The following is a 23616-nucleotide window of genomic DNA, read 5'->3' on the forward strand; positions in this document are numbered from 1 at the left end:
CACTGTAAAAGTGAAGGCCCGCATATATTTGCGGTTCCACAATGGTAACGGACATTCTAGTCATACTGTATGCCACAGTGAAAGGATTGCTAAAGCAACATACAGCTTTTTGCACAGTACTGTCTGTATACACCGTGTAACGGTTGCACTCAAACTGCCAACCTTTCCAATAAATCTTGAACATTTGGAGCCGTTACAACAATTTGGAGGCAAAGTTCATTATTTTGAGCTGTGCTGCTCTTTTTTTATTTCCCCAAAATGACTCATCGCCGCGGACTGGTTAGGCCGGAAATTCACTGACAATGAAACAGCTGCACATGAAGTTGCCTCACTTTGGTTTAATTGTAGGTGGTTTGTTATCTTTTATTTTCAGAACCAAACTGTCCATTTCTGTATGGTTATGTGAACGGGTTGTGTGTTGTATGTTTGTGTCGGGATCCTTGTTAGATATTTGCCTATACAGAAATATGCAGAGTGATACAAACGACTACTAAATAGACACTGCAACTGAACACATTCTCAGTGCTCATGTCATTACTTTCAGAGGAAAATGTTTTATGGGGTGAGGAAGACTGAAAAACGCATACTGTATTTAATCGCATATAGCCGCCCCCACGTATAAGCCGACCCTTAAAATTGTTGAATTTTACAATTTCTTGCGTATAGGCCTCCCCCCGATTCACAATTTTTACCTCCATATTCATGGTTTTAATAGGGACTACAAATGTGTTACTTTGAAGGGAAAACCTTAAGAAAAATCGTTGCATGTGGTCAATGTTCCATCTAAGCTGCGTCCGTGCGCAATTGTGCACTACTCTCGTCTTCTCTGCGCACAGCAAATCATATGGAGCGCACAAAATAAAATTTCATTTTTAAAAAAAATATATATATATTTTTTTTAGCTGTGGCCTATGCGCGAACCACTCATCCGCCGGGCCGCCCATTCATAGATATTAATCATTACATTTTATTATTACTAAATCATTTATGTCTAGTAGACATACACCTGCTTATGGCAGGTGTGATACTGGTGTGTGCCCATAGCGAGCAATGATGATGTTGCTCACACCGGTCGGTACTCACTGTGCTCAGGGAGGTTGTCTTTCTGCCCAGACAAACAAAAAAATAGAAGGAACATTGCATGTGGTATTTCTGAGATACTGTATGAATGAAAAGCACATTATTAGGGGCCAATTGTGTCATTAGCAGGGATAGGAGAAAAGAAAATGCCACTTTAGAGCGTACCAAAGACTTATTTAGTATCCTAAAAAAATATTGTCAAGGATTTCTCATTTATTTTTACTTTAGATTTGGTCTCAGAACATTTGCATTTTCTCAGAAACAGCATGTTTTATTCTATTTCAGGCCAATTGTTTCAAATCGGATAGGTTGGACAAAAAATGTCCTCCAATTGTAGAATGAAACAATGCATTTAGGATTACGAAAATGTCTATTTGCTAAATGAAGGGAATACGTACCATATTTTATTGCGTACTTAAAATTCAAAAGTTTACTTAGAGTAAGATTACTATTCTTTGCCTTTTGGGAAAACCCGGATGATGATGTTATGTAAATGAGGAGGTAAAAGCTTTTTTGTGGGCCGCAGGTGTGCTGGAGCCTGTCCTGTTTTGCATATTTAACATTGCAAATATTTCAGTTGTATGAATGTATCCACAACAAGCAGAAGGGAATTGCTGATCCGGATCTTCATTCAAGTTTTCCAGTCTGTGAAGAGGAGTTGGAAAAACTGGGTGAGTTCATTTACCCCTTTGCAGGGCACTCATTTCATAATAAATACTATGTTCTTATTTCATGTTTAAACTTTTTCATTAAAGGGGAACAACAGTAAATATTGTCTGGCAGCTAATATCGTAAATATTCTCTTTATTCTTAATTGTATTTTTTTGTGTATTTTCGAGAAAAACATTAAATATTCTTATTCTTTTTTTAAAAAAAAACTTTGTATCGTTATTTTTTTGTATCTAGTGTTTAATTTTCAATTGAAATGTTTAAAATAACACAAGAAATATCTTCTTTTTTAAAGTTACTTTCTTTTAGACAATCCTAACGTGAGCTCTTTGTAATGGCCACGCCCCCTTTGTCATTTTCGGCCTCCGCCAAGCACACAATATTCGAACTCGTTTAACAATGAATAAACGTAAAAGAAAATATTACACCAAATATTATAGGTCACTTTCTTGTGTTTCTTGATTGATCTTAAACTAAAAGTTGCATTGCGAAGAAAATACGGACTAGAAAACACGCGTGGGTAAGTTCTAACTTGTAACCTATTTTGACGTGGACCTAGAAACTATAAAGTCAATACGATACGACCAATATTTCAAAAAAACGTCATTATTTTTTCGCCAAATAATTGCACGTTACAATTAAACGCGCTTTACGATTCACGTAATGTGTTAACAGCATTATGTTTACGTGAATTATTTTGGGGAAAAAATGCCCTACTGTATACTACTAACTTCACGCTCTCATTTTCAATTTTTCGACCTTGATCTTATATATCTACATGTATATTTATGTGTGTATTAATATGTATTTTTATCGTTTATGAATATTTTACAGCGGCACCACGAAATACTACATTTCCATCATTATTTACTGAAAATAAGTTGTAATGTTAGAAATATATGGATAATAATTTTATTCTGAAATACGCCGAGACTTTTATTTTTGAAATGAACGGCCGTCTCTTCCAAACGGAACTTATTTTTTTAAATGTGAAATGCCAACTTGTGTTAGTTATCGTGCTTTTTCCGTCACATTGATAAAGTCAAGTCTAGAAATCAACCCATGCTGTTAAAATGATTTCTTTTGAAAGTATTCTTAGTGGAATGGTGTCACAAACACTGAATACATTTGATTCTTGCGGGCATAGCGAAGGAGCCTGGCCAAAAGTAGTCAAAATCATAGAAAAAAAATGTCTTGACGTTGATTATTAATGTTTTTAACCATAAACATTTTCAAAATAATCTGCTATTCCAACTGTCAGTGTTACCATGTGTCGCACCCACACACTAAGGGATGAAAAGAGCCACGTAATTGTACGCCAGTCAATGCAACTAAAAGTGTTCCAATATTACAAATGAAATCACGATTCTAATACGAGGTCTATTTCAAATGAGTATGAATGTGAAAATGAATTGAACAAGCACACCCAAGAATTTAAAAGCAAAAAAATGAATGATTGACTTTGCGGTGACTGTTTCACAAAGAGAGAAATGACACATTTCACATACTAGGCTCATTGTTAATACCCAAATATGACTGTGTGTGGGTTGGCAATAATATTGAAATTCTTTACCTGCATGCTTTCCAACGCTCTCAGAAGAATGCTTTGCATTGTTCCCACCTCCACAGGGTTTTTCCCCTCAACCTTTTGAATGTTGTGGGTATTCCTGCCCGAGCTTGTGTCTCGCTCTACTTTGGTGTCTGGACTGAATCCCTTGTTCTTATCTTATCCCAGGTGCCAGCCACCCCAGGCCTTACTCCCGTGGCACAATGCCCAAGTAATCCCCCTGTGTCTGACCTCCTGTATGTCTGGTGGAGGAATAGGCGTGTCCCTGTCCCAGACATTCCACCAGTGTGACTTCACCAGTCCACTCAGCACTTTGTCTTCCCACTGTAAGTATACTGCACCTCTTGTATCATGTCTATTGATTGAGTACTTTTTTTTACAACTGAAAAACAATCATTCTCTGAGCTGCTTTATCCTCACAAGGGTCGCGGGGTGCTGGAGCCCATCCCAGCTGACTTCACGCCAGAGGCGGGGGACACCCTGAATCGGTGGCCAGACAATCGCAGTGCACGAGGATCGGACAACCATTCACACTCACACTCATACCTAGGGGTAATTCAGAGTGTCCAATCAGCTCACCATGCAGGTTTTTTTGGAATGTGGGAGGTAACCGGGGTACTCGGAGAAAACCCACACAGGCCCGGGAAGAACATGCAAACTCCACACAGGTGGACCGACCTGGATTCGAACCCAGGACCCCAGAGCAATGAGACCGACGTGCTAACCGCTCAATACACCAGGCCGCCAACTGAAAAACATGGTATAAAGCAGGGGTCGGGAACCTTTTTGACACAGAGAGCCATAAACGGTCCCTATTTTCAAATTGTATTCCTTGAGAGCCATACTCAAAATTTAAGAGTAAAAATGTGAAAATAAGATGTGATTTTTTTGGGAGGTAATTTTACCACTTTTAAAGTACTATAAATGAATTATTTTGACAACACTGTTACCCAGTTGCTAATCAATGAAAATATGCATGCAGCAAAGTCTAATGAAAAAAATGATGATGATTGATTGATGTTAGAGGAAGTGTGAGCGCCATAGTGCCGACGTGACGCTCCTTTTTGTGCATTCGGGACTCGGCTCTGTCACCAGCAGTTTAACTACATATTTTACCTCACAGGTTAGCAAAGAGCCACATGCACCCATCAGAAGAGCCACATATGGCTCCCGAGCCATAGGTTCCCTTCCCCTGGTATAAAGAATGTATTGCCGTCTTTTTTTTAACACTGTCGTCAATATGTAATCAGTCTTGATGGTGGTTATGTCAGTTCCCATTTTAGGTTTCTGTCTTGACTTAGTTCCTGTCTTTGGCTTCTCCTCAGATCCTGGTCTTGACCACGACACAATTCTTCATGGCTCTGACTGTGTCCAAAGCTCCTCATAAGAGAGCCTGCCAAAAACCACAAATTGCCTTTGGTGTTATTTTGGGACACAGAAGAAACAGGTTTTCCAGTCCCATGGCAAGAACTCTATTTAGTCCAGGGATTCAATATTTTGAAAAACTGGAATTATCAAGCAAATTACAGTTGTGTGCAAAATTATTCAATCCACCCAGCATTGTTTGAGTAAGTTTGACATTTTTATTTTCTGGTTTATTTAAAGATAAAATTGATTTTTTTTTGCCTTTAACAGCAATAAATGTCTAAACTTCAGTGTTTATAAACTCTGCAAATCATAGTTATGGACTTATTGTTATTCTAAAATTTGAATAGATATGATTGAGTACAAAATACATATTTACGTTCTGTATTCTATATTTTGATGTTTGTTCATACAATCATAATCACAATAATTTTCAAATAGTTATTGAAAACTAAATAAAAATAAGAGGTTGAATGAATACAATCACAAACTCATAATAATAATTATATTATTTCTGTATAGTCAAAGTGCACATTTTCAGAGATGGTTATAGAATATTTTGTTAAATCATGGAGATTTTTCTTATTTTATGAAATCAACAGTGTGTTTTCCATCTAATCTTTCTGTTTTTGTTGGACGCTTAGTTGTATATTCATCATGTCATGGGGGTTAATAGTATAAGTACACAATTAAGAAATATGCCAGACCTCATCTATTTGTCTGCCTTTGACGGTTCTAGTTGTCCAATCCATTTTGGCTGCAAGAGGCTGACAGCAACCAGTCAAAATGAATTGGACATCTATTTCCATCAATGGCAAGGAAAATCAGCACTCCCATTTTTTTTATCTAATTCACTTTTCCATATATAAAGGGTTAAACTACCCTGATCACTAATTTGTGTCGAACCGAGTAACATTAATGCTCCATTGACGGCAGTGCAACATGATCACGGATGACGGCGGCCGTCTGGTGCCACCCACGGAGGACCGCCGACTCCTCGGCGCTCTCGTTATCCCGGTTCACTTGCCGGGGGTCGGCCGTGGCCGGGAGCAGGACCCGCACCGCCTGGACCCTGCCGCTTTTGGCGGCCGAGTGCAAGGGAAGGTCCCCGCGTTCGTCCACGACGTTGGCGTCCGCCCCGTGGGCCAGCAAGACTCGCAGGGTGTCGTCGAAGCCTTCGCGGGCCGAGTCGTGGGTGACCGTCAAGCCGAGGACCCTGTCGCCGAGGTTGGGGTCAGCTCCGGCCGCCAGAAGGGCCTCGACGACCGTCGGCTTGCCTAACATGACCACCTGAGCAAAGGTGGGACCAAAAAAAAGCAAAAATGCATAAACGCTAAGCAAACATTTATTCAATGTTTTAGGAGGACATGTTGTCGTATATTCGTAGTTTTCCGGAATTTCGATAGCCTGTCATCTGTTCATCAAAATGTATTTTTTAATGCGCGAAATCGGCGAAATGTTATTTTTCAAATGATCATTTCAGGGACTAAAACGACAAATTGGGGTCATTTGTTGTCCACATTGACTCTATAGAGAACTTTTTCTACATGCATACTTATTTTCATATCTTTATCTCTATTCTCAATATCTTCTATTATCTTAATTATAAAGTATGGAATTGTTTTGTTTTTGTTTAAAAAAGAAATACAAAACACGCATGGAACAATAGTGCATCTATTTTAAAAAAACTTACATGTAATAATTTGCATTTTGTTTCATTTTGCATCAAAAATTAAGAAAAAAAACCTTATGTTTCTTTGCATAAAATATGTGGCACAACGTGGTAGTACAAGTAAATCTAAATCTTTTTTTGTAAATGTGTAATAACATAGTCTTTAGCTATAGTAACAAAATTTTTGACATTTCTGACATGTAAGTGTCAAAATAGAGCTGTTCATTTGCATATGGTAATCAGAATAATCAAGGTTGGCAAATTATTCTACTACTGAAATATCAGCACTTTTGAATTATGTTTGCCACACACACTTTGAAAATGAGCAAATGTACAAGAATTGAGTAAAGAAAGTCAACGGTAGGAAACTTTTTTCCTGATTGAAATGGCATAAATGGTGAACAAAAATATATTAATATGGTCATACATGAATCCACTTGGTCGCTTAAAGGTTAAATATAGAAATCCAAGCACGAGGCACTGTCGAGGCCCATATGATGCAACACTGTTAGCAGCCATTTTACGTGCTACCTTCTATTTTGCTTCATTGGCTTGTTTTCTTAATATTTATACTTTTGACCAGCAACCTTCAGCCTGATATATCGATACAAATTATAATGAAAAACAATGCTCAACTGTATGTAGGTTATCTTTAGTAATAGCCTGTAAGTACTATACAGGTCAGGGTAAATATCAGGAAATTAATGAATAAGATTTCGAAAATATGACAACTTGACACTTTTTTATGTTAATGTATTCACTTGAAACAATTTAATAGAAAATATCACACTTGCTATCCCCTGTGAAAGTAACGGTGTAGCATTTTCATGCTTTATTATAAGCAAATTTGACTTTTTCCTGTTGCCTTCTTACACATGACCCCTCCTTTTTTGGGTTATTTCATGATGAAAAAATAAAAATCTTAACAACAAGAATGTAAGGAAAAACCAAGAGCACACGTTCAACTAAATTAACCTATTTCAAAAGATGAAAGGTGAAAAAGAGCAGATCCAACCTGCAATGGAGTCCTATGGTGAACATTCCTCACATTGACATCAGCTCCATTTTGCAGCAGGAATAAAACCGTGGGTAAATTTCCATTGGCAGAGGCAGTGCACAGTTGATCAGCTAATGCCACAACTCCAGCCATTGTGCATGAGGTCCAAGATGAAGATGGCTGTTTCTATGTCATTTCCAGGGTGGTGCAAACAGAGTGAGACAGTGTCTCCTCCCACAATCATGTCAGGGTTGCATTAGCCTATTATGTCAGTTGAACAGCCTGGACTCGCCGTGACTAATAAAATAGGATGCCCACCCGGAAGTTAACCCTCATGACGCATCCCAACCTGCTTTATTAAAATGGCTGAAAAATGCAGAGTCATTTAGCTTCTTCCATCCTCACAGCCATCCCCCTCTTCTATGTACACTGTACTTGAATCACTGAACTTAAATCACATTTAATTAACACTGCAAATATGTGGAATATATCCATGCAGTATAAATATCTTCCAAAATAGATGCATATCCATCATAAATATGTGCAATAGCCATGCTAGTAGCCCTATGTTTCTCTTTGCACTGTTAGATGGGGACACCTTACTTCCTGTTAAATTTGACTTTACTCATACGGTAACGTGTAACAATTTCTATTCTTACTGTGTTTCCTTTATTGTAAATATTATTTTTATGTCTTTGCATCCCCTTTTTCCTCTTATGGTGAGTATGTTCTTGTGATATCTCTGTGTATGGGCGAAGACCATAAGGGTCTGGAAATCAGTATTGATAATGATGTTTTATTTTTGGATGACATAAGCCCCAAATCCCACACATTTATTTAACTCCCTGCCTGTCATTGACGCCGATTGACGTTCAATTTATTTGAACTGGGAAGGGCCTGCAGCGAATGATTGCTACCAGAACTCCTTGCACAAATGGATTATACTAAATTTTGTTCAACATTAGAATTTCATATTTCAACTACCTTCAATAATTTCTTGGTTTGCAAATACTAATTTAATAAGGTAGGTAAAAATGGATAATAATGTCATTACTACTACTTCTAATTACACTGGTGCAAACATTTTTTGTTGAGTTAGTTCTCTTTGTTTATTTTTTTTCGTGTAGAATTAAAAACTTTGTTTTTATCGTTTTTTTCTTTAAAAATATATACAGTACGGACTTATTTCATATATTTAGGAAAAAAATACTAGTATAGACTGAAATATGAAATAAACAAGATTATGATGCTCATTTAAAACTATTTAGCAGTGGAATAACTTGACGTGCGAGAAAAAACTGGCTTAACGCAGATATAATCAGCGTAAATATGTAATAGGACAGTTTTTATTTTCAAATTTATTGCCGGTGTAATATATTTTTTTATGCTCCAGGGGAAGAAATATGACAATAAGAAATAATATAATCGCCATTTGTGAATATCACCACTTCACGATTTAGATGACTTTAATATATCAAGCATTATTTCAATTCTAAGATTTTCCTTTTCCGGTAAAACGACACACTACACAGAAAAGAAGACAAAAAAGGAATAGTGGTGGTGGTGGTCTTTCGGTTTATGAAAAGGGAAGCTTCACAGAGCAGAACAGAAAATAATTGGATTCAAAAAGAAAAAAATGTGATGTCACTTACGGTCCTTAGGCGCTCATTTTCAAAATAGCCATGCCGAATAAGACAAAGAAAAGTCAAGCTTGATTCGACGGTCGATTGCCCCAAATGTGTATGTTGAAGGGATTGGTTCATTTTCTGCTGCGAGTATACAAATGAGAATGTGTAACGCACTCTAGGGCATGTTTCCCTCCCAGTATTTGCGTCTCAAAATTTTAAAAGACACATCACGATTGGATGATTTGGACGAGGAAACGCTTGCTTCCTCTAAAAGAGACAAAGCGCAATTCAGGCACCCAGGCAAAACTCAGGAGACTTCCGTTTGATTTTTTCAAACAATATCGACAACCAGAAAAATCATAAAGATACTTTTCTGCAGTCTGCCCTCTGTTGGCTTTGGTCGGTACTGCAATCCTTGTTCACCTTGTAGTTTTATTTCTCCCATGCATTTTTCCTTATATATTATCCTCACAAGGGTCGCAGGGGGTGCTGGAGCCTATTCTAGCCAACTACGGGCACCAGTCATGGGACACCCTGAATCGGTTTGCAGCCAATCACTGGGCACAAGGAGACAAACAACCATTCACGGTACGGGCAATTTAGAGTGTCCAATCAGCCTACTGTGTATGTTTTTAGGATGTGGAAGGAAACCGGAGCACCCAGAGAAAACCCACACATAAGCCTGGGGAAAACTCTACACAGTGAGGAACGACCTGGGATTGAACACTCGGCCCCAGAACTGTGAGACCGACACGCTACCCACTCGGTTCCATTATGTCTGTATATTTACGGCAAGCAATTAAGGGTGCCCCACGCCTAAAACCCAAAGTTGGCTGGGATAGCCTCCAGCAACCCTGGGGGGAATGAATGAATGGATGAATAACTACTTAAATTATTTTTAAAAGTAGCAACTAATAATCATTCATTTTTTCCAACACCTTTGACAGGGTCACGGGGTGCTGGAGCCTATCGCAGTTGACTTCAAGCAAGAGAAGCACTGCACCCTCGACTGGTCGCCGGTCAGTCGTAGGGCAGGCATATAGACAGACAACCATTCACATTCCTAATCCCACAGCCATCGACTGGGAATAGACTCCATTGCAGCAGTGGTTGGCCCTCGCTACTAATATCACATTTAAAAAAATACGCGAAATTCTTTGGACACGAAAACCGGGGTTGCGTGAGTGTTTCACTGCGTTCCGGCTATGTTGCAGCATTTGTCACCGCTTTACGTCAGCTGCCGTAAAGCGTTGAACCTCTGTTACTTTGTAGAATGATTGCCTGAAGCGGTCCCATTCCAGTTCCACTTAATATTCTCCTTTCGATCCGCTTCAAAAGGCTCATCACGTCTCGGTCGCGTATTTCCCCCCCAATCGGTCTCCTCCTGTGCTGCGGGGAAGCGACGAGAGCCCGCGGAAGAAGCGCTGCTTTTAGCCAGTCATCGCCATGGCCTCCGACAGCGGCGACAGCAACCTGGACCGGGAGATGATTCTGGCCGACTTTCAGGTCTGTTTACCCCAAAATGACGCGTGCTGTGGGGTGCCGTTGACCCGATCGGAATCCGAGACGGCACTCCCGGTGCCGTTTGCCCCGGCTTTCTGCGGCTAACCAATCCAGCTAACCAACTGACAGCTTGCTAACTGAAGGCTGTTACTAGCACGGAGATCTTGCTGGCTCAAGCCAAATCAAACACTTGGGACAGATGGTTTTTATTTAGTCTTTTTTACGTGTTAGACATACTCCTCTTGGACTGAAAATGGAGTTACGGTGCTCTTCATAGTTGTTCACTGTTGACATGTTTAGTTAGCCCCGTCACACACACACACTATACTCAAGATGAAGATCTTTTTACAGCAAAGCTCATAATTCACTTTAAAGGACAGCTAGTCGAGGAGTTTGTGACGCTTTTTAACTACGCAATACACCGCCCCTATGCAAGTATAATGATCGATATTGGACAGTGACTCTCGAGTTTGTATTTGGAAAGTGTGGTTGTACAAATTGAAGAATAACACATTCCCATAATCTACGTGAAATAGGCAGAAACACAACCCCCCCTCCCCCAAATTGTAATGTTTAGACAGAAAATTCATTGCTATTGTCGGTGATAAAAGTCCAATCCATTTAAAAAGTGAGTGTTGTTGATGATCATTCTCTGCCAGCCCTCACAGTTCGAATGGATTGAGCATTTATACATCATAATAATATATTATGCATTATTTATGCAATCAATGTCTGATTTGAAGAAATGTTTATTTTGACCAATGCACATTGACACTGGCTGTAATTTGTTTTAATATGCACACAGGCTTGCACTGGAATCGACAACATTGCAGAGGCAATCACCTTGTTAGAGCTTAATAACTGGGATTTAGTGGTAAGTCCTTTATCTCTACGCTTGATGTTTCACAGTTCTCCATCACAACACTAGAGAGTCACCTATGATTGGTAATAACTCATTATAGTATGTTTATTATATATTTTGGTGGATGATATGAGGTGTTTTAAAATAAACTGCAATTCCAAGTTTGGCACAACTCACTATCAAGGCTGAATAAAAATGTGACTAAGGGATTTTGCTACTGATAAAGAAAATGTAAATCAAACTGAATGTTAGTTAACATTTTAGTTGTGTCAAACTCATATTTTTCAGGAGATACATCATCGCCGTGGTTTGCCTCAACGGGCCATTATGTACGAGGGAACTATGTAGCCCCTAACCTGAAATTTTAGAATGTCATAGATGTACTCCCCAAGTATATATTTATAATTCTTCTTATTTCTATAAGACCACTGATTAAAGCAGTTCTGGAGCAAAATTAAAGGTTGCACAGGCATTAGTAGAATTTTTTTTTAGTGCAGTGTCAGGGTTTCGGGGATAAATTTTGAAATTAGAAGCCAGTACAACATTGTCCAATAAATAATCAGAGTATATTTTAAATGTGGATTAGTAACCAAAAAATACTTGCCACATTCCTTTTTTCTTTTTTTTTAAAAATGACAACAGTCTGAAATCTTGCTTTTTATTTAATTATTTTTTTTAAAGCAAGAAACATGAACTTGTTGCACATACTTTGGAATCTGGCCTGAGTCTGACACCTGTGCTTCAGGTGGAAACTATATTTGCTGACTTCGCACAATACTCATGACTTTAACATGACCTTGGTGTAGGTAATAAAAAGCAGCCTTTGCGGGGAAACCATTTTGGAAGCCCTGTGTGTATATTTGTCCCAATGTTGGCAGGAGTTGAAAGTGAGCAGCATAGTGACAGCGCAAGCCCCGGTGAATGTCATGACTTGCACTTTTTTGTAAACACTTGACAAAAGAAGTGTGTGCCTTTGTGTGCCTTTATGGATGGAATTCTGTTTAGTTTTTTTATCACAAGGAATTTTGAAAGAAGTTTTTATAAGCCAACACAGCCTGACGTCTCCTACCCCCTAAAACTCAAAATCAGACGGTTAAAGGAAAGCCATTCATTCATCCTAAACATTTGGCCGAGTCATCTAAATATAGGACGGTTATAGGTTCAATCGCAAATTCCAAATTTATTAACTCCTAGGCTGTCACTGATGGTGGTAGTTTGCCTTTTTTAGCAGAGAGTGTTTTGGTCCAATCTATTCATTTGTTCATCTTTTTAAGCTAGCTAAATTTGTCGTTATTCATGACCACAAGGAGACAGGTTGGTGTTACACAAAATTCTACACTCCAGTGCTGATGCACTTGATTTTGCTCTAGGATAATAGAGGATTTAATGACGCTTGTTCACATTTTAGTCATGCCTTTGTCTGTTTTTTTTAAACAGGCAGCCATCAATGGAGTGATACCACAGGAGAATGGCATCTTGCAAAGGTAAGAAGACATATTTCACACAGTCATTTCGATGTGATCTAATGCGACGTGACTGCCTGCACAACACAGTCTGGAGAGCATATTTGCACAGTAGCTCACAGCGTTGGTACGTTAGGGACTGTAGAATGAGTGACATGAAGTAAATATGTGTCATCGTGCTCATACTAATTAGTTTGAAAATATCTTTCAAGAAAAATCATGTCAAGCGTGTTTGTCACTGTAAATACATTAGGATGAAATACAGTGTATACATACAGCTGTAAATTGTGACAACCTTTTTTAATGGTCCCCTCAAGCACAAATGATGATTTTTTTTTTTAACGCTTTCTGGGCAACTCATTGACTGCAATTGATATTTATACGACTTTGGGCTGTCATTTCTTTAAATAGATGTTGTCACATTGTGAACAGAAACTAGAAAAAACTCAGTTCCAGACCACAAATCTCTTATTTGTTGAAATCTTAAAATCAATTTCACTTCTTTTACCTAATCTCTTCTGTCACAGTGCCATCCAAACGAATTCGCTGTGTGTAATGAACAAAACGCTTTTGAAAGAGACTTTGATCCGAACTTGGCGTTGTACACAGTTTCCAAAGATTCTTTTGTATCCCTCGCACTCCTTCTATGGTTAGCTGACAATCATGAATGCACAAAGCCCATCTGAACCCACTCTTTTCTATTGCATTGTGTCGTATTCACATCACTAGTGTGTATGTATGTGCTGCCGTGTGGTTCAAGCCCTCGGGCCATGAGATTATTGCCACTCTTTAAAAAGGGACCTGCTGCAGTAAATGGACGCTGACTGGCAGTGTGACCAGAAACCAGTACAATTACTTAAGTGGCTGGCACTGGAAGGAGTGGAGCAGTCTTTGGCCAATTTACAAACTTTGAAGGAAGACGAAGTGGAGCCAGTTGGTGGTTACACAAGCACCCCTCATTCATAATACACTTATCTTTCCACTTGAATTCTGGCCTAGTCTTTTCATTTTCACATCATCCCTTCAATGGGTGCATTGGACATCTATTTGCTGTCAAGGTCCAATCTCCGGTGTCAGTAAAATGAGTCCCAGGAAATCTTTTATTAGCCTGCGCTCACCTGAGATTGCGTCAAAACAGAGCAATTTACATGGAAAGCAATGTTAAAATGTTCAATTTAACGGCCGGAAAAATGTAGTTTGTCTGTCATGACTACGATTAGCGGGCAGGGAAATTTCTCAAATTTATTAGAATGCTTGAATTCCTACGACGTCCTGAACGTAAACAAACTGCACTCGTTATAATTGAGCCTTTAGTGTGCGGCTTTGTGAATTAGCCCACACCATTTGCATGTGCACCTATTTCTGTCCCTTTGGCACTTCTGGTTGGAGTGTTTCATACAAAATAGAGTATTTTTGTGGGAGAACTTGCTAACTAAAATGTAATGCTCTCTTAAAAAACGTAATTCTGCCTATTAAGTGTATTTTCCCTTTTATTTTTTTTGGCTAAACATCTAATTGTCCTTCATGCTTTGGGATGTTTCATATCATATATTTGGTCTATCTGATAAGAATAACAATGAGCCTCCTCTCCCACCCCTGTGACAGCAACTTTTCCAGCGACGCCAACCAGGCTAGCATGTACGGACCTCACAACCAATCAGACGCAGCCGACATAGCCGAAGGAGAGGTTCCTTCACAGTCCTCGTTGTCATCGTCCCCGCCTTCAGTGTCTTCCTCCGCTTCCACGTTTTGTCCCAGCGCATCTTTCTCGCGACACATTGTTGAGCGACTGCCTCGGATGCTCAACATCCGGGTGGAGTACCGGCAACGCACTGTCGAGCTAGTACTGGAGGAAGGCAGCACAGTCGGTAGGTGGTACTGCTCATAATGCACCCTAATGGCTCTAACGAGCTCTCTAACACATAAAAGCACGCGACATACACGGTATATATTTTCTTTTAAACCCCAGGTGAAATTAAACAAATCCTCGAGGCAGAGTTTGGAGTTCCTGTATCCAAAATGCAGCTGAAAGGATGGAAGAGTGGCGATGTGTCTGATAGTGTGAGTTCATGCCTATCAATGAAGAGTTTTAAAGTACTTTTTGATAGGTCAATAAGCCAATTGCCATCATTTACAACGATAGACGTCCAATTTGTTTGCATTGGAGGTACCCCTGCCAGTTTAAGTGGATTGGATGGCTATAGCTGTCAATGCCAATGGTTGAGGTCATTTACTGTAATTTTTACACTCTAAGACAGAGGTCTCCAAACCGGTCCTCGAGGGCCGTTGTGGGAGCAGCTTTTTGTTCCAACCGATCCAACACAAACAGTTTAACCCAGAGGTCTCCAAAACGGTCCCCGAGGGCCGCTATGGGTGCAGGTTTTTGTTCCAACCCATCCAACACAAACAGTTTAACCAATGAGGCTTCTGCTGAAAAAAGAAGCACCTGACTGCAATCCACTGATTGCACTTCTAGGATACCAGATTGGTGGAAAGGTTTCCTCTTACAGGTTGGAACGAAAACCTGCATTCCACTGCGGCCCTTTAGGGAATAGTTTGGGGACCACTGGTTTAACCAATGAGGTTTCTCCTGAAAAAAGAAGCACCTGACTGCAATCCACTGATTGCACTTCTAGGATACCAAATTGGTGCAAAAAGTTTCCTCTTACAGGTTGCAACGAAAACCTGCACCCACGCCGGCCCTTTCTGGAATAGTTTGGGGACCACTGCTTTAAGAAGTAGCTGTCAAGTTTGACAAGAAAATGATATTTGTTCAGATATTAGATGCACTGGATTACATAGGGCATTATGGGATATTTACTAAATAAAAAACAACCCAAAAATGGCATTGGACTACCACTTGCAATGTTCAAAGTATATTTTAACACCTTTTTTATATTACTTTAATTATGTTAATTTATTTATGATTTGTTTATGACAATTGTTTTTCCTATAGTGTCTAGTTTCTTAGTGGAGGCCCACTAGAAATATCTCTTTTATATCTGGCTGTGAGTTATGGTTAGAAATGAAAAGTGAGAGACACCCAAAAGGAAAATAAATAAAAACAAAAAGGAAATTTAATAAAACACTCCTTGCTGCTGCTGTCTTTATCAATTGCCTTTTACAAAGCAAAGGGAGCATCACTTAATCTTTTTTCATTGGATATTTCGAATGATTACTAACAACCGTGACGGTCCAAATTGAATCAAGAAATCGCAAAAAAAGGGCACGGACTAAAGTTTGTTTCTTGACTTCAGGCGGTCCTACGAAGCTTACACCTGCCCAGGAACATCAGCCTATATGTCCTGACCCCTGACATTGCCCCCACCGCCAGCACCAGCAAAAACAGGTACTATTTGGTTTTAAACCAATTTGGACGCGTTCAATAATGCCGTGAAGTCGTGTAGTGCACGAGAAAGTACACCAGGTGGCAGTCTATGATTACCAGTGGAACCTTTGACTCAGTCCAAAACATCTAAACGTCACTGGTCCATTAAAGAGACACGTGGCCAGCAGTTCTTTTCATTTCTTCTCATTCCCTGTGACATTTCAAAAAGAACGTCTCCTGCTGCAATATCTTGTGTCAATAATAGTTTTATTTCCCTTCTGTGTTTATTCCGCCTGACATTGTTGCTCGCCATCTTCTCAGACTGAGTTGGTCACATTATATTTATATATTTTTTTACTTGTCCACCCATTTTTTTTAAAGAATTTGTGCTACTTGAGATCATGTAGGATTTCTTCATTAATCCAGCCTGCCCCATTCATCTCTCTGAATGCCCTTCAGCATTAACAGCCTTTCTCTCTATAATGTCACACACCTCACAGTAAAGCCACAGCAGTAATACAATCGCTTGTTGGCAGCCGAACACGCTTGGTCTTCATTACTGCCACGTAAACTTAGTCCTCTGCAGAATAACGACCCTCTAGTTCACACTAATTAAAGGACGAAAACACTTTTTATATTGGAAAAAAAGAGAAAGAATTCTCTCGGTGTTTTCCCCATAAAGTGTAAAACCGATTATACTTAATAATACTACCTAAATTATTTGCTCATAATACACTATTATTTGCTCATAATACACTATTATTTGCTAATAATACACAATTATTTGCTCATAATACACTATTATTTGCTCATAATACACTATTTTTTGCTCATAATACACTATTGATTTTTGATTGTGTGCAACTACAGGGGAGCACATTTGCATCTCATAAAATAATTTACACTTAAATCTACTCTACATTTAGATTAGAATTGCGTTGTTTAAAAGAGTCACATTTATCTGTCAGTGCTGTGACCCTCTGCACTGGGTACCCAAGTTATCTTTAGCCTTCAAGCTACATGTTTTTACATTTAGCGCTGCTTAAAAATGTTTTCTTTTTCCAAATATTAATTCCGCCTGCCCTTTAATGTTCCTGAGAGGAGATGTGTGTGTGATCTCTGTTCCATTTTACAATCTGAATCTTGCAAGTTTTAAAATAATCCCTTTCATTCATTCTTGATTTGTGTGACACGAACAGAGATTAACAAACAGACCTACTAACCTACTACTCTTCACGAACACACATTGGGAAAAATGCAATTCTGTATTTTTTTTCAATTATTAAACAAGATTCTTTCAGATGGAATACACACACATATATATAGGATATTTCCTCTTTTTTGCAAATGTCAGCTACCAAGTATCTGCGCTTGAATTGCCCATACAAGCTTGCCTTCATCCCCACAGTTGTCCCACACCCTTGTCGTGCCTGTCTGCCGCTTGTCATCATCTCACTCCTTTGCTAATCGCAGTGTCTTTTTAGCAGCACCCTTGCCGTTTCGCCAAGTGTCATCGATATCATTTTAGGTGTTGGAAACTCATTATCCTGTGTCGAGCTATTTTAGTGCAGGACAGTTGGGGCTGAATTGAAATGGGTGGCCCCTCTATGACTACACACGTGTTTTGTGTATAAATTTGTGCTCATATAATGACCCTGCTGTCATGCTGTTGGAGGATAGGTGACTGATCACAGCAAAAGGGGGGTTGGTATCCTGCAGAGGGACCAGGCAAGCTGTCAGCCTGCAATCAAAATAAACTATACTCACACCTTTTGTTTATCCAATACATGCACTTTGCTTTTGGCTGGATTGGTGCACCAACCCAAATTGTTTAACTTATAATAAGAATATGTACTGTTAGTTCCTCACTTTGTATGGATAAAGGGGTTGATCTAGGGTGATTGTCCACCGCAGGTCTTTATGAGGCTTGTTATTTGTATTGCATTTAATTTGATTACTATACTGACACAGGCCGTTAATGTACCCACCGAAAATGTTGCTCTTTTGTTGACTAAAAATGCAAATGTCTCATAACGCTGACTTTGGCTCACACGTTTTTCACGTCTAGACCACACGAGCTGATTAAACAGTGCTGCAGTGTCATTACGATCCCGCTAAGTAAATTCCTCCTTCCTTTCTTAGTGTTCTTTGTTTGATTAGAAATAAATTTGAAGGCTTTTTGGAGCTTCTCCTCTGAGCACATATCTATTTCTGCTAGATATTTAGTTAGTGATATGATAATCTGCTGGCATCACACAGTTGAAGCGTGCTCTCTTTGGATACGTTGATGAATAAGAGCGGGTGTCGAAGAGGAGCTCATCTCTTGCATAAATGATGATGGCCCGATAAATATTTCAAGTGAGCCTCTTTGCTTTCTTCTCTGTTTATTCTGAGCTCAAACTTGCCTAGAGGCTGTTTGCCAAAGAATGGTTATTTTCATTTGACCTGCTCAAGAAATTTTACATTGCAAAAGTGACTCATTAGATGTGGGCTTTTATTGCACCTCAACATCCCTCATCTCTGGTTTGAGCAATCAGCAGCTGGTGCACACATACTTTTAGGATAACGCTTAAAAAACACTGAAGGAAAGTTTTGAACCGTGAGCATGCTGTTTAAATGCGGGACACCATGGCTGAGCAAAATACAAGAAAACCTGAATGGTTTCGCATCCTCCTTCTTTGTTGTGGAGGCAAAAATTGGAGGAGGTAAGAAAACACTGTGTGATCTTCCTGACCTCCTAATTTAGTTTGAGTTACATTTGCTTTGGACTGAAAAATCTGACACTTTTTATGAATGGAAAGATTGGAAAGGATGTATTTGCCATTTTGTGTATTTGGGCATTTGTACTTTATATGCACATGCCACATTGTGTGCATGGACATGTTTGGCAGTGCAAGTTTAATAAGGTCTAGAGTCTGCTCTGTGCCACGGGGACTCACAGCTTAAGAGATGGGTTTACCTCAGAATGAAACCAATCTGTTTAGCCTGCCCTTCTCCCCGGCAAACTGCTCCATTTTTCTTTATCTTTAAAGTTAAATGACATTTTCCTCTCGGCACCCTTATGTCATGTCAAGAACCTTAAGATGCTGCCAGTCAACTTAGAATGTCACATAGCGTGAGTTAAGTGAGAAGCAGACAGAAGCAAACACTTAGGTGACAATATAGCCCTTAAAGTGGGAGATTGGGGAAAGCAGCAGGGATTGGTAGCGGGCATTTAAAGAAATGAGGCTTGTGTGAATTTCTTTTGATTTGAAAATTTTAAGGCTATCAAGTCCATAATTAAAATATAATTTACAAAGAAAATATAGTGGAAAAAAACTGCACAAACTCCTTACTGAAAACAGGGATTTCCTCAGAATCTTATAAAAAGCCTCGTGGTAGCGAAGCTCATTAATGGCTGATTCTACTTTTAAAAATAAAGTCAATTCTAAAAATGTCAGGACACTTTTAACAACCAGACTAATAAAAATTGAAATCAATTAAAAACAATGTTTTCACTTCACAAAGCCTATTGGCCCACGAGGCTTATACAGCACTATAGGGTAAAACCCTTTAAAATGCTCCCAATGAATCTTGAGAATTTAATTAACAATGGTCTTCCACCAAATCCATATTTCAAATTGCCGCATTTTTCGGACAATAGGTCGCACCACGAAAAAAAATGCACATTGTGGAGAGAAAAAAACAAAGTAAAAGTTGAATTTTATGACGTAATTTTATTTGATCAGAAATCAAACATTATATATTTTAGAAATGGAGAGCAACAGGCTAGTCAAACTCGCACCACTACCAAATCCATTAAAGTCTCCATCCAGTATCACTTCTAAACGACTCCGCTGATCTCTGGAAGTAAAAGGCACGTCTAGAGCACCCTTCTCGTTGCTGACAGTGTAGAAAAAACACGTTGCCTTTTAAGTCCCAGGCCCAGCCGAGAAAAATGAATCTGTTATATTGTAAATGGCGGCCAGTTTGAACAATTTGGACTTGGAATTATGCGTGTGCTCTGGTTGTCTCCGTCAAGTAGCAAATGCCTTAATTGCTGTAAAAACTGGCAACTACACAATGTCGTTAAGGTCAAAAAATCAATCCATCCAATGGCTGGTATAGACAAGTTTACACCTCGTGTGAGAAGCATCTGGCCCCACTGGAGGGTAATGAACGTGACATGAAAATGACTCACTGTAAAATGGCGTTCTTTCCATTTGTGTGTGTGATATTTTGAAGTCATTATATTTGTACCGTTGAACACGACGAGCGAGCTAAATCGTCAACAGAATTCCATCCAGGCAAACACCAAATGGCTCGTCAGTCTGCCATCGCCACTCGATAAGATGTTCCCTCTTTGCTGGAAGGACAGAGTAACACTTCCAGTCAGTTTACCCTCGATCTTTGTCTATTTAGAAATGGAGTTGCCTGCCAGCAGTATCTCAGGATTGTGTCCAAACATAATCATGATATTAGTGAGATCCTTCTTTATGTGTCCCTACCCCAACCATTTATGCTCACTCGCTTGCTCCCCCTCGCTGTTAGACACACAGCCCTCTCTCGTCCTTCTGCTCAACCCAATTACATATGCATCCATCCTTCCCGCTCCACACATTTCCAATCTTCCTCGGTTAGCTACAACAAACATTACATTTACATATTGATTCCGTAGTTTTAGTCAATGTAAATATGCTGTCATTACAGTAAATTTGAGCTTCTGTTAGCATAAGCTCGTCCAGATCTGCTCAGATTAAGAGTGTGATTGCATAATTAATGTGTATGCAACATATTAATTCCCCATCCTTCTCTTTCTACCAAGACTTATTCTCTCCTTGGGTTCTGAGCCCTGATTAAGTATCTGCTTCGGGCCTTAAGCCTCCCATTGATATTCAGTCGCACAGGCCCGCGGTTTGCTCAAAACGCTACTTAACCTCACAGCTTATTGTAAATGAAGCTTCCAAAAGTTGATTCTCTACTGCCTCCTTCTTCACGTGAGGGACACAAACTGTCTTTTTTTTTGCATTGGTGCTACTGCACCAGGCTTTTCTTAAATTGCAGCATGCAATACTTGTAATCAACTGCATAAATTGGCCATGCCCTAAATACCCAACTTGTAAACTGATCTGAATGTGGTCCAAAAGAGTGTTGTTTCTGCCACAAGCTTGGGTCATTGTTGAATGGAATCTAAACAGAAGTCAAATATCAATTTTAAATGGGAAAATGACTTTCTTAGACCTTACTGCAGGCTTTCACAAAGTTTTATTTCGAGTATTTTTTGCATAATTGTACAACCCCCCGGGGCTTCTCTGAACTGCATTAATTGCATTTTCCCAGAGGATTTCAGGCTGTTACTGACATTTATTCTGAATTACATGATTGTGCAAGCGCGCATGTTTGAAATTGGTAATTACCATCACCAAATCCATTTAATGCTATTGCTACACTAACACTGCCAGCCTCTTGCTAGCAAAATGGTTTGGACGTCTCTCTCTGTCCGTGGTACTGAAACATTATCATTGACTGTCAGCCCAACAAATTCAAATGCACTAGATGCATATTGTCACTGAAGCTAACGAAAAATGAACCTGTGCAGTCATTGTGCAGGTGCTCATACTGGGTTTCTCCTGCTGTGATGAGTGGAGCTCTGGCCAGGCTTGTTTAGACATAACCTGTGAAGTAGGTGACAAACTCCCAGAGGAGGTTCCACCTCCCCATGGACCAACATGTCACTTACAAGCATGTATATGCTTGCCTTATTACTTGTTGCTCTTAGTAGTAATCTTTGACCCCCTTCTTTCACTCATGTCATGGCTATGTTATATCACAGTTGTTTGGATGGTGCCATTTCGCACAATCATACAACTATATTCCATAAAATGGATTGGATTTAGGCTACAGAGGTTTTTATTTAGTTGACAGCACAAAACATACTTGTAAAAGCGCACACAGTTGTCAATACCTGCATTTTCATATTTGTATAATGATTACTTATGTTTTTTTTTTTTCTGTCACCATTTCTCTCTCATACGCTTTGTCAAGTGCTCTCCCAGACTCGCTAAATCAGAACTTCCTACTGGTCATCAATCATCAAGAGGCCCAGAAGGATTACAACCTCAACTTCCCCGGTTCTAGAACCATACAGGAGGTGAGTAGAAAAATAAATAGATCAGTAGATCTTTTTATTTTTTTAATTTTTTTTTAAATGCACCTTTTGTGTATTTAATATTCAGGCACTCTGGTTTGCCATCACGTAGCTTTTGCTCCATTTGATGATGAACATTGCTAGTCTATCTCAACCAACAATTCATTATTCATTACCAATGATCACATTTCCAAGCACATAATTACTCTCGCAGCTGCAGCCTAGTAAAACATCCACTTCTTCCCCACCTCTCATTTGAAGTGTCTTATACTCTCAAACGTCTTGGTGCTCGAGGAAGTTTTAAATGATTCAACCTTGTTTAATTTGCACATACCAAATACGCTTTCCTTTTGAAAAGCTCTTTTTGTTACAGTGTATTTTGCAATTCTAGTCTCTCTTTCTAGAAATAGAGAGATTCTGAGGAACATGAAAATGTGTGTCGTTTTCTAATGCATACATTGGAACAGATTCATTTTATTCTCATTGTACTGGTACAATGAGATTGAATGATGTCATACTCATTGAGGTCCATGAGTAAGAAACTGCAAAATACAAAATAGCTAATAAGAAAGAACATGTTAAGGATATCATGAAATAAAACAATTAAAACATAATTCTAGTTAATACCCACACTTGATAAAGTACGAACGCATAAAATCATATCCAGTGCTAGACTCAAATTTGTTCTTTTTTCTCTCTTTTGACAAGTTTTCCAACCAATTATTCACTCTCCAGCCGCAACGGGAAGTTACCGCTTGCTCACTGCTGCCACTACAGGCCCTTGCTCCTCCGTGAGTGTGAAGATCACACTGATAATAATCAGGCTACAAACCGGGCTTGTAATGGTGCTAATTGACCAGATTAGTATAGCTAGCCTCTGAGCTGGAGGGAGGCAGCTTGCCTCCCTGGTTTCCTGGCTCTCTCTCCTTATTTGAGTTGTGCTATTCCTCTGTTGCTGTCATCTTTCTCTCCTCTACTTCTCAGCCAGATGGTTTTGATGAGCACCCACTGTGAAACTTAAGTGTTTCTACTGGGATTACAAACACAGGGGAGGGTACCCTGTGGCGTGGGAGGGGCAAATCCATAGTCCCAGAAAGCAGGCTTGACTGTCGGCATGGTGGTGGTGCTATAAGAGGCCGTAGGGAAGCGACAAGGGACAATGTGGGCTTTTAACGGGGCTCTATGTTTTGGTCTTTTCCTTATGCATGCTTGTCTTTAGGCATCTCGGGGGACCCCTGGAGAGAAAATGAGGCCCAGAACTTTAACCTGAATAGAATTGGATTGTACTTACCCCTTGTTGACAGTGCCCCTTTAACACAGGAGCTTTGCTTTTTTTTATTGTTACCCTGATGATG

At 39.4% G+C, this 23616-nt stretch overlaps 2 protein-coding genes and 1 long non-coding RNA gene across 3 annotated transcripts in view; 2 read left to right on the forward strand and 1 right to left on the reverse strand.

Moving 5' to 3' along the window:
- Positions 1-1761: 1761 nt before the first annotated feature.
- On the forward strand, positions 1762-5741 carry LOC144078754 (uncharacterized). Its single transcript, XR_013301302.1, has 3 exons — positions 1762-2269; positions 3485-3642; positions 4642-5741. It is a non-coding gene; the product is annotated as an uncharacterized LOC144078754 (long non-coding RNA).
- On the reverse strand, positions 4883-9278 carry cdkn2c (cyclin-dependent kinase inhibitor 2C (p18, inhibits CDK4)). The gene is made up of 3 exons (XM_077607075.1): positions 9003-9278; positions 7369-7536; positions 4883-5971 (listed from the first exon to the last, which is right to left on the reverse strand). The coding sequence occupies exons 1-3, from the start codon at positions 9111-9113 to the stop codon at positions 5597-5599; spliced, it is 654 nt and encodes a 217-aa protein (XP_077463201.1). The 5' UTR covers positions 9114-9278; the 3' UTR covers positions 4883-5596.
- A 902-nt stretch (positions 9279-10180) lies between these two features.
- Positions 10181-23616, forward strand: part of faf1 (Fas (TNFRSF6) associated factor 1) — a 47841-nt gene continuing 34405 nt past the window's right edge. The window contains exons 1-7 of the mRNA XM_077607950.1: positions 10181-10484; positions 11287-11355; positions 12781-12827; positions 14412-14674; positions 14776-14867; positions 16064-16155; positions 22159-22264. Coding sequence (XP_077464076.1) covers positions 10425-10484; positions 11287-11355; positions 12781-12827; positions 14412-14674; positions 14776-14867; positions 16064-16155; positions 22159-22264 — 729 coding nt within the window. The 5' untranslated portion in view covers positions 10181-10424. The remainder of the gene's footprint in view (positions 10485-11286; positions 11356-12780; positions 12828-14411; positions 14675-14775; positions 14868-16063; positions 16156-22158; positions 22265-23616) is intronic.

The sequence above is a fragment of the Stigmatopora argus genome, chromosome 8, assembly GCF_051989625.1.
Source record: "Stigmatopora argus isolate UIUO_Sarg chromosome 8, RoL_Sarg_1.0, whole genome shotgun sequence".
Taxonomy (NCBI): Eukaryota; Metazoa; Chordata; class Actinopteri; order Syngnathiformes; family Syngnathidae; genus Stigmatopora; species Stigmatopora argus.

Coding starts and splice junctions, on each gene's coding strand:
- cdkn2c (XM_077607075.1), bottom strand. CDS start 9,113: ATGAACCAATCCCTTCAACATACACATTTGGGGCAATCGACCGTCGAA. Junction 7,537..9,002: donor AAAATGAGCGCCTAAGGACC/GTAAGTGACATC, acceptor GAAATGACATAG/AAACAGCCATCTTCATCTTG. Junction 5,972..7,368: donor ACCATAGGACTCCATTGCAG/GTTGGATCTGCT, acceptor ACCTTTGCTCAG/GTGGTCATGTTAGGCAAGCC.